The sequence below is a fragment of the Citrus clementina genome, unplaced genomic scaffold, assembly GCF_000493195.1.
Source record: "Citrus clementina cultivar Clemenules unplaced genomic scaffold, Citrus_clementina_v1.0 scaffold_3, whole genome shotgun sequence".
Lineage (NCBI taxonomy): Eukaryota > Viridiplantae > Streptophyta > Magnoliopsida > Sapindales > Rutaceae > Citrus > Citrus x clementina.
In genome coordinates this window covers 7079757-7091312 of record NW_006262339.1, presented here as the reverse complement: position 1 = coordinate 7091312, position 11556 = coordinate 7079757, and the positions used below count along the sequence as shown (strand labels likewise).

General features: G+C 38.3%; 3 protein-coding genes across 3 annotated transcripts; 1 reads left to right on the top strand and 2 right to left on the bottom strand.

Moving 5' to 3' along the window:
• Positions 1 to 684: 684 nt before the first annotated feature.
• On the top strand, positions 685 to 3031 carry LOC112100373. The gene is made up of 4 exons (XM_024189706.1): positions 685 to 925; positions 1017 to 1525; positions 1676 to 2639; positions 2778 to 3031. Exons 1-4 carry the CDS (start codon positions 685 to 687, stop codon positions 3029 to 3031), a joined length of 1968 nt encoding a protein of 655 aa, XP_024045474.1.
• A 4220-nt stretch (positions 3032 to 7251) lies between these two features.
• Positions 7252 to 8286, bottom strand: LOC18046478 (protein P21). The gene has a single exon (XM_006440513.2). The coding sequence runs from the start codon at positions 8104 to 8106 to the stop codon at positions 7276 to 7278; it is 831 nt and encodes a 276-aa protein (XP_006440576.1). The 5' UTR covers positions 8107 to 8286; the 3' UTR covers positions 7252 to 7275.
• Positions 8287 to 10398: 2112 nt separating this feature from the next.
• Positions 10399 to 11335, bottom strand: LOC18046477 (thaumatin-like protein). Its single transcript, XM_006440512.2, has one exon. It carries the CDS (start codon positions 11275 to 11277, stop codon positions 10600 to 10602), a length of 678 nt encoding a protein of 225 aa, XP_006440575.1. The 5' UTR covers positions 11278 to 11335; the 3' UTR covers positions 10399 to 10599.
• Positions 11336 to 11556: the final 221 nt, after the last annotated feature.

Sequence of the window (11556 nt, the reverse complement as noted above, 5' to 3'; positions counted from 1 at the left end):
CTACTTCGTATTTTATTTTGGGAAATTTACGAAAATAACCATAAATATTTTGTTATTTTCACAACTAACCCTCTCAATTTTTTTCTATCAACATTAGCCAAACACAAGTCTTTCTCCCCAAATTACCCTTCTTTACAGACCAAAAGCAACAATCTTTCTCCCATATCGTCAAACCAAACGCAGCTTAATCATCAACCAACGTCGACGGCAAAAGACAACAGTAAAGGTGAAATCCGATCATAATCTATCCGAATCCAACACTAATCGGCATCACTTAGTGGTATGAGTTATTTTCTGAACTTGCTGAACTGAGTCGTGGGTGAATCTGGCGACAGGGTGCCTGTCGCACCAAGCCTTGGAGATTCATTAAAACTGTATTAATTTGATCCGGATCCAATTAATTTTTTTTTTATAATTTCAGGCTTAATGGATTCAGTTGTACTTGAATTGTGTTACGATGGTTGGTGGGAGACATTAGAGGATGGTCGTATGGAGTATGTGAATGGTAAAAATCGAGCTTTTTTTGTTGGGAAAAATTGTCTGTTTGATCAGTTATTGACAAGAGTATACGAGGTGTTACAAATAAACCCTAATGAATATAGTATTACAATGAAGACAACTTTGAGGTCTAGTAACACATTATATCGTATATGTGCACTGCCCATAGATATATTTGATGATGAAATGGTGAGGGTTGTGTTGCATATGGCATCCGACATAGCCAATTTTGGATGCATTCCTATATTCGTGACCACATCACCTCGAGTTCCGAGCGAAGGTATTGAGCCACATGTCGATACAGAAACTTCGTTTAGAGCAAATATGTCTGGCCCCGATAATGATGAAGAGGTGTTGCCAAGGACAATATCGCTGCAGCAATATTACTCTCCAATCCACGACAATTATGACAACATTGATGATAACGGTATTTCCAATAACGACGTCGTTGGAGCAACAGTATTCTCCGTATCACAACAATGATTTTCGGGACAATGATGATTTTCATCATGAGACAGAGGGGGATAATGTTTGTGCAGAACCTTCTAATAATACCAGGGGCACTCATTTCAATAATGATGGTGATGATGGAGGAGCCGGTCCTTCGAATGTTTCGTCGTTTCAGCACGACGATGAGTGTGAAGACAATACTCCTGTGAATAACAAAGGCAATAGACATAGTCCTTCTATGGTGCGATTGAGAAGGCGAATTGACCCCCTTACAAGTCTTGCTCCAACTTTGCCTTCGAACATGGTTGCTCCAAGCTTTGTTAGCAGTTGTGATTCAGATGATATCAGTGTGGGTAAGCTATTTGCTGAGAAGAATGAGTTTATATTACAACTACGCAAGGTTGCCTTTAGAGATAAGTTTGATTTCAAGATTGCACGGTCTACTACGACACGTTTCGAGGCTCACTGTTGTTCAGAATCATGTAAATGGCGTATTCGAGCAACTAGATGTTCGAACGAGCAAAATGTTCCTTGGGTGGTGAAGAGAATTGACAATGTACACACTTGTCATAATGAGGTATTGGTTTATGGACGTCATCAAGTAAGGAGCCGGGTTGTCGGTCATATTATCGCAGAAAAATATATTCAAGACAAGAGGATTTATACTCCGAATGATATAAGAGCAGATATGCAATAGGAATACGGTGTTCAGTTAACATACCAGTAGGCATATCGGGTGAGAGAAGTTGGTCTTGAAATAGTTCGAGACAACCCTACAGAGTCATACAACTTGCTCCCTAAATACTCTCACGTACTAACTACAGCTAATGAGGGTACAATCACTCACCTCGAGCAGGATGGAGATTGTAATTTCTTGTACTATTTTGTAGCACTCGGATCTTCCATCAAGAGTTTTATGCAGTACATTCGGCCTGTCATTGCTGTAGATGGTACTCATCTGAAGGGACTATATCATGGAAGCATGTTCGTGGCAACATGTCTTGATGGTAACAATCAATTGTATCCGTTAGCCATTGGGATCATGGATTCAGAAAACAATGATGCTTGGGAATGGTTTATGATGAAGTTACACGGAGTGATTGGCGATAGACCTGAGTTGGTAATTATCTCTGATCGATGCACTGCCATAAGGAAAGCCGTTCTTAAAGTATTTCACAATGCAACTCATGGCGTTTGTTTTTACCACGTCAAAGGTAACATTAAGTCTCAATTTAGAATGTCCAAAGCTCTTTGGGATCAATTTGAGCCTGTCTTTATTAATGCAGCAAAAGCATATGGCCACGAGGAATTTAAGAGACAACTTGAAGGGTTGTGGATAATCCACTCTGGTGCGGCTGATTACCTAGAAAATAATGTCGGTACGTGTAATTGGGCAAGGTCTCAGTTTGAAGGTAGGAGGTACAGCATACTTACCACCAACATCGCGGAGAGTGTTAATTCTTTCATGCGGGAACCTCGAAAATTTCCTGTTACTAATCTTGTTGATCATTTTAGGAAAACAATGCAGCAATGGTTCTATGATAGAAAAATTGTGGCTGAATCAATGACTACTCGGCTAACAACATGGGCGGATGAAATAGTCACCGAGAGGAGAACTATAGCTCAAAGAATGATAGCTCGGCCGGTGTCTCCGCATCGATTTCAAGTGGTAGGCGGTGGGCTTAAGGAAGGTTTGGTTGACTTGCAACAGAGAACTTGCACATGCAGAGTGTTTTAGCTTGATCAGCTTGTATGTGCTCATGCAATTGCGGCGTGTCTAACACACCGGGTGGATTTTATTAACCTATGCTCGGACTTTTACACTACAGAATCATTGGCGATGGCTTATGCACGACCAGTAGAGCCAGTTGGTGATGTGGCTGATTGGGAAATTCCAGATGAAATTCAGGAAATGCAAGTATACCCACTAGTTGAGGCACCACCACCTGGCCGTCGTAAAGAGCTCAGAATACCCTCGGCTGGCGAGGACGTTAACAGGCGAACTGTAAGATGCGGGCGGTGTCATGAACTGAGCCATAATCGTAAGCGATGTAAGAATCTAATTGCGTCGACTCGAAGTTAGTTGTTATTGTGTTTTGTGTATTGTACACTTATATGTCATAAAACTTTCTTTTATTTTAAAATATTAAAATGTGAGCATTAAAATTATATAAACTTAAGTGCGCAAATTAAAAAAAAATTCAAGTTTAAAAATTTAAATTACTACAACGGTTTACAATACAATATCGTCATTAAATATGTCAACCACAATCTTCTTTCTAAAGTATTCGACATGACTAGCGTTAAACTCCAATCCAAGCCCGAACATTAAATACATCGTAACCATCAATACAAAAACACCGCAATCGCCAGTTCCGGGCTCCTGTTGTGGCGCGCTCCTAACTGCGATAACTTTCCAGGGGTCGGCACTCCGCAACTTAGGTCGGATGTTGTAGAACCCAACATATTCCAACCATCGAGGGAAGATAACTTCAAGTGGCTTGAATTTCAACCTGTATCTTTTGTCGTCGCGGCATGTGAGTAATGAGTCATAAATCCAGACTTTGTTTTTCCAAAAGTCTACTCGTGCCAGTACCCAATGCTCGCCGTCCAAGTTAACAGGGATGAGTAACTGTATATAAAAATACAAAAACATGTTCGTTATATATGAAATTGATAAACAACTAAGAAAAATCGACAACTTGTATATAAAATGCAATAAAATACATACCATATCAACATCCGTCATTGATTTGGACATTGTGTGCTGTCGCCCACAAAGATAACTATTCACGCGGTCGTCGAATACTAATGAATCGACCGCACAATCCATGTTGTTCCATAACTGATTCAAGAACACTTAGTACATAGATAACCAAGAAATGCATAAATAAACAAAACTTAAAGGCAATAATTAAAAAAAATTAAATAGTATTTATAAGTTTTGTCGGCACGTTACCCAAAAAAATGTGTCAGTATGTGTGACACGTTGGAGTAAGGCATTTGGGTACTGCCGTTGTTTCTCGCTAATCAAGCGGAGATACTCGTGATTATGCTGTTGAGAAATAGAAATATAACGATTAAAAAGAAAAATTTTGGTGAAACAAAGCCACAACAGTATACATAACTTTGAAAATAAAAATACCTCATCGCCTAGCCATCCCATCGAAGCTGTACCCAAAATTATTTCAAAGAATGACCGCGGGTGCTGGACTCTCCGGCGGCCTCTGCTATCACCAGTGAACCATCGATCAAACTCAGCAAACAGACTAGAGTCCTCTAATTCTCTAAGTGGATTTACATTCACACTCGTACTCATGTCAATCGCATGCTCCATGATTTGGGGTCGAGGTAAAGGCCGGACGTGCTGTCCTCGCCTGACCGGAGGAATCATGTAAGGACTGTTATAAACATACGACGGTATGTACGCGCAGCCAAACTTACTAACGCCCGGAGGCACCTCAGTGAACACCTGCACGCTCTCCCCACTAACATCCCCGTAGAAACTATACAATGACGTGGGCGTAGACAAATTTTCATTGCCCACGTCAGTATACACTCCATAGTCATCCGGGGCTTGTCCATTCGCCAAGAAGAACATATTAAACAACTATTAAATTAAAAGTTAAACGAACATAATTATTAAATTTAAATTTGCTCACCGTATACGAGCGTGCAGCGGGAGAATCCTTATTTAGACGTTTAGAAAATGTTTCGATGAAGCCAACAACGGTTTCTTTAAAATCTTTTAATTCTGACTTTATTTCATACACGTTACAATCAATCTTATCCAGCCGTCGTTGTATGTAATCATTAAACTGCTTTGTCCTCGACTATTACAAAAGAAAAAAATAAAACTTTAGAATAACAATAAAAAATTAATAATTTATAAAGGAAAAATATCGTATATTATTTATAACCTCATAATCTCGTGCGTCATCAGAGTTGTCTGTTTGATGCTGGTGGTCATCAACAGCCACCTCATCCTCAGAAGTGTCATGACGCTGCTCTGGTATTGGGTTTGGTATGTTGTCATGATCGTCATGCTCGTCTGATTGCCTTGTAACCGACGGCATCGCGTTGATTGAGGATTGGTGCTGTATAAAGTATCATTTAAAATTAGTAAATGAAAAGTCAAATATTTCGATTAAAAAATTGTTAGTACTTAGAGTATACCGACCTTATGAACCCAGTCTGGAATGCTTGGCACGTAATCCTTCACAGAGAGCCAATATTTTCTGCTACTCTCCTTTGAATTTGGCTCAAGAGTTTGTAAAACGTCCCCCTGCCATAAATTCAATTGAGTAAGTATACATAACTTAAATTTAGTAAAGTTAAAAAAATAAGTAATACATATTACTTACAAGACGAGATTCGTCGTTGAAGAACGAATAAACCTCCGCAAAGTTGATTCTCGAAGACGCCATGTGGTTCCATTGCAGAATGCGGGGAATCTTATTCTTCGTTTTGACGACCCATGTTGATGGGAACCCTCCGATTGCTTCGTAAATCCAAGCCTACAACAACCAAAGTGAAAAATCAAATAAAACAACTATCAAATATTTAATACTATAAAACTTATTAATATCGCAGAAAAAAAACGCACCTGAACCCCAGACGTAAAGCCGTAAAGATTGTATTTTTCAATATTATGATCTGGATTTTTCAACCGAGTCTTCTTAAATTTCTCGTCTTTCTCGAACAGTGCATTGTCAAGACTCTCTTAAATCATTTCCCACGACAATAGACCCCATGGACGCTTTCGAAAGTACTGTATATCATCAACTTGGTCAAGCCACTCGAAATTGACTTGACAGTGATTTTTTCTTGCATTTAGTACTCTGTCCGCAAAATAAAACAGCGCAATCTTTAATGCGTCCATTTCCTCGAATTTCAACTCCTTAAATACTGCATCGAATTGCTTCACATTAATCTTACGATGCACACCACCAAAATACGTATTCCGTAGCCTCTGCTCCATTTCATCATTTTTTTTATTGGTATCAACACCAAATGAAAGTCCAGTAACCAAGCACCATTCGACAATTGACAAGCGAATCAAATGCTTACCAATTTGAAACCATAACTGATCTTCACGACTATCTTCTTCATGGGCCACTTGCCGCAGTAAAAGATTGTGCAAAATCACCCCACTAAATGGAAAACTTCGACACTCCAAGAAATGCCCAAATATATCCTTTTTGAACATGAATAACTGCCGCTTCGTTAATTTTTCCTCGATGGCTTTTACGACCGAAGATAACATACACATGCTCGAAATTCGACCAGGAAAGTGATCGGCATAACGAAAATACATCTTGCCTACTTCGATATCCGGTGATTCTAATTTCGCCATGTATCTGTAATATTTATAAAATTATTACATTACATTTACAGAAAAAAAAAATTGACTCGTAAAAAAAAAAGAGTAATGATACAGCTACAAACTCTTATACAAATTTATTTTGTACAAACTGATGTGGCATGATAAGATTGGTTGAATTAAATATCACTTGGCCCACATGATTTGTTTTTATTAATTTATATTTTCATTCAACCAATGAATTAATGCCACGTCAGTTTGTACAAAATAAGTTTGTACAAGAGTTTGTGGTTGTATCATTACTCAAAAAAAAATACTAATTTTTTGTGCGACAGCAGGCCGCGCATGGCCGCGCGCTGCTGCCTAGCGATGGGCGCGCGCGCGCGCCCTGCCCCCCTCCCTCCCCACCCCCAAAATTAAGCGCAATCACTCCAAAATCGAAAACAATACTCCCAAACACCACCAACCACCACAAACATCATCACCACCACTATTATTCTCAAGCTATAACTATTATTATTCTAAAATCTCATTTTAAATTAATGAAAATTAGAAAAATGACTAACCTAGGTTTTGTTGAAGGTTGTAGATCGTAGATCGGATGCCGGTGAGAGATGGAGCCGCTGCCGACGAGGGTTGATGTCAACGCCGATGATGGGAGTTGGATCGGTTTGGGAGAGATGAGTGAAACAGAGTGTTGGGGGAGAGATGAGGGAGGGGTATTTTGGTCTCAAAGGTTGTTTAATGGCTAATGTTGATAGAAATATTTGTGGGGGGTTAAAATGAAAAAAAGCAAATTTTTTTTTATTATTACTGTAAATTTCCCTTTTATTTTCGGTATGTGTGTCATGTTTCTATTAGCTCATAGAGCAATGATAAATAGTCGGCGATCCAATTGAAAGAAAGAATAGTTAAACATTAAAGAAATAAAAAATTAAAAAAAAAAGAAAGCAAGAAAGCACGGGCAGTAAGGGGAAAAAGAAAAAGCAGAGATGGTTCAAGGATCAAGGACAAAACACGACCTTATAGTCGGTGCCAGTCGGGCAAGTGAATGTGCTAGTGGCATCATCCAAGGCGTAAGAGTAAGCATCTGGGCACAGATCCTTGAAAATTTTGAAGTAGGCCGTGGTAGGGCCACAATTAGTCGCAGTAGAATTAGAACAAGTGCAACAAAACTGGTCATTTTTTAAGACTGAACATGGATGGTTGCATCCACCGGGGTGCCTCAACTCAGTGGGGCACAATCCATTAATGTCACCTCTACATTTGATCACTTTATTGCATCCGCTAGACGTTCCTTTAAATTCAATAGGAACATTGAATCCATCAACCACGGAGACATCAAAGAAACCCATGTTGTTGACTCCTTGAAATGAATATTCTGCTAAGATGACTGGGGGTGCACCGTCTGATACGCAGTAAAGAACCCCGTTACAGTCACCACTCTCACATTTTCCGGTGCCATTGCTCACATTAAAGCGGCAATTGATTCGAGCCCAGATGCGGCCTATGTCGTTAAAATTGGGGTCGGTGTTGACTATCCATGATTGGCCTTGGTATAGTTCCCTGCCGCCGCTAGGATTTGCTGCTGCCCAGACCGTGTAGCTGCAGTTGTTCTGGACTTCGAAAACGGTTGCATCGATGCTAGTCGACCACAGGATAAAACTGGATAAAGCAGACAAAAAGAGGAAATTGGAGAAGCTCATCTTGTACTTGTAGATATTTAACAACTCTAATGTACTCGTCTTTGATTTAATTGAGCTCTGTTTTGTTGTTGCAGGCTTGCAGCTAGCTGGGTAGAAAATTTTACAGGAACCCTCGTTGGAAATTTCCATATTAAGATGATGATGAGATATTTATTATTATTAATTACTACTATAACTATCGTCGTGGGGCTCCAAACTCCACATCCAGTTAAGTCAAAAGTCAACAGAGACTAAACACGGGGTGGAGAGTCGGGTCAAACCAAGTTATCGAGTTAATACAAGGAGGCATTTGGAATGCCTTACGGCGAAAACGAGCAAAGGTGAGTACCTAGGGGTGGGAAAAAAAACTGTGGTCTTAAAAATACTGAATCGAACCTACAGTTTTTTTTAATTCGGATCGGTTTTTATTTAAAAAAATCGAAATATATTATTTATAAAAAAAATCGAAATGTCGGTTTGGTATTCAGTTCACTCAACTGAACCGAAAAATCGAACCGAAAAACTAAATTAATTTTAAATTTTATTCAAATCAACATGTGTTAAATTTTTTTTTTATAAATCTAAATATTGAGTTGGAAAATGCCTAAAGTTAATGTTGATATTGATGAAAATGGGAGAATGTTGTTGCCGTTTATTTGTAATTTTTTTTTTTTGGTGAAGATGAGAGAATATTGTTGGCGTTTGTTTTTAAATTTTCTTTTTATTTTGTGTTGTAAGTTGTAATTGTTGTTATTTTTATTTGTCTTTACAACATTATGATTATGTTTATGTAGATGGAGTATTGAAGTTTGGTTATGTATTTTAAAATTTTAATATTTCATATTTTGTGAATACCTTATTAGTAGTTAGTAAGATATTAGTGTTTTGAATACTTTGTATTTATTGTTAATATTTGTAATGAAATTAGAATGAACTAATTGTTGAAAAAAATTATTACATTCATGAGGCCCAATGGGCTAAAAATTTCAAATTTCAAAATAGGCCCAATAGGTTCAGAATCGAAAAAACCGAACCGATCTATTTGAGTTCGGTTCTTTTTATAAAATAACCGATTTAAATCGGTTCTACTTAATTTCGAAGTGAAGCGAACCGTACCCACCCCTATGAGTACTTGGTCTTTCTTTGTAGGTTATAGCACAAATTCTGGTCCAAAAAATTCGTTATCAAGTCAGGCCCAATATCCTTTTAAATTGGGCCTTCGGAAAGGATGGACTGTGTTGGATCAATCTGAATAAGATGATGTCATATTTTTAAATTGGTGACACTGTTTTTGTTGTATGTATAAATTACAAATTTGCGCGAATTTGTATAATGTGTAACTCTCTATGTAGATCTTCTCTTAATTTAATATTTTTTAAGTTTTTCTTGAGATAATGATACATATTATTTAAGTCTTTCTACAGTTAAGATTTAATTTATTTTAAATTTTTTTCTCAATAAATACAAAAACACATTATTTTGTTGATTAACTGAAAACTCTGAAATCAACAAACGTCTAGTAAACGTTAACTGCACTTCTTTACAAGGGTCTTTTCCTTTTTTTTTTAATCTTTTTTTTTTCTTCTCAGTCGTTTGTTCTTCTCTATTTCATGTGCATCGAAACAAGATTTGATAATTAATGGGCATGTTTTTCTCTCTTCCCTCCCCCCTTCCTCCCTTTTTAATTTTTATTATCAACCATCAATTTAAGGACCAAAATCAACTTGCAAATGAGAGAAGAGGATCAATATATGTAGTAAAATAGGAATAGCGATCACAATAGGAGGATCCAATATCAGACAAAATCAATAACTTCAAGTGTCTCCAGTTATTATTGCGGACTAGCAGTAACAGCGATAACAACGATGCAATTCAATTCTCGTCTAATTCCATTACATTCAAAATTGTTAACGAATTCACGCCAATATTTCTGCTTTGCTCCAGTTTACAGGCAAAAATTTGAAGTTTGTGAGAAAAGAAAGTAAAGAAAGAGAACGCAATTTGATTAAAACAGGGCTCGCGGTTTTAGCTAAATAACAAAACCACGTGTTTTGCTGTTTTATAAAGCAAGCGTAAGATAGATCAAATCCTGTAGAAAGACTTAAATGACACGTGTTGTTATTTTAAGAAAAGTTTAGGAAATATTAGACTAGGAGAGCACCCGGACTCTAATATTTTTCTAATAATAAAATTGACTTTTGGGAGGGGTAAAGATGAAAAATTGATTTGATCTCTATAATAACACCTTTTTACACGCAAGTACAATTAGGCAATGATAATATAATTAAACAGATACATTTTTATTTAGTTTTAACTATCAATTTGGCCGGTAGTTGTTCAACGCAAATATATACATACAGTGAATCGTTATTATTGGGTTGTTGTTGTTTGCTAATTAATGTGTAACCTCTCACGTATAGAAATGTGTTAAAACTCAGCATGTAAAGAAGCCCCATAAAATTTCAGTTATTCTCCTTTTAATTCACGAACAAATTATAGTTCATACACGCACATAACTACATGTGCCTGCTCCAGCTCTATGGCAGTGAAGACCACACGGTCCTTATTCCAATATTATAACAGATATAGAAGGCTATGTCGTATAGTTTTCTATTTCCATTTCTACCCCTGAAAAAAAATGCTTCAGGGGCAGAATACAACCTTGTAGTCTGTCCCAGTCGGGCAAGTAAATGTGCTGGTAGCGTCATCCTTAGGGTAACTGTAAACATCCGGGCACCTATCCTTGAAAAACTTGGAGAAACCTGTAGGTCCGCAGTTGCCTGAATTGCAACAGTACTCGTCGGTCTTGAACACGGGGCACGGCCCGTTACATCCTCCAGGAACCTTCAATTCATTCGGGCACTCGCCAAGAATGTTAGCAGTGCACTTGATCACGCGGTTGCATGAGGGAGAGACAGAGCTAAATTCCATGGGAACATTGAATCCGTCAATGTTGGACATGTCAATGAAATCCATGTCATTGAATTGCTTCAACGCGTACTCGGCCAAGGTGTTAGGTGCTGCACCGTAGCCTTGGCACTCGAGGAGTCCGTTACAGTCACCGGTCTCGCATTTGCCTTTGCCGGAAGCATCAAACTGGCATTTGGTTCGAGCCCAAATGCGGGCTGCTTTTGTGCCTGGCTCGGCGGTGATGGTCCATGTTTGACCCTTGTCGAGTTGCCTGCCGCCTCCGGGCACAGCGGCGGCCCAGACGGTGTCGGGGCAATTGTTTGTGATATCGAATTTGGCAGCATGAGTCAGGGTGATGGAAATGATAATAAGAAGAGCAGAAGAAATGGGAAGAGCTTTAACGAACTTCATTTTGGAGAGGATAATGAATATGAAAATAGATAAGTTTGGTTTATGTGTGATGCTTCTGAGGCTTTATATAGAAGCGGGCAGTGGCCGGGGGTGGCTCTGGTATTACGTATTATATTATTAAAAATTTTGTATGATTGATGACGTTTTGGTTTAATTACATGAATCATAGTCAAGGAAATCGACTATTCCTCGTAGGACAGGCCAACGTGGCCTAATTATAGTCGAGGAAATCGACTATTAATATTCCTCGTGGGAAAGGCCAAGGTGGCCTAATTACTC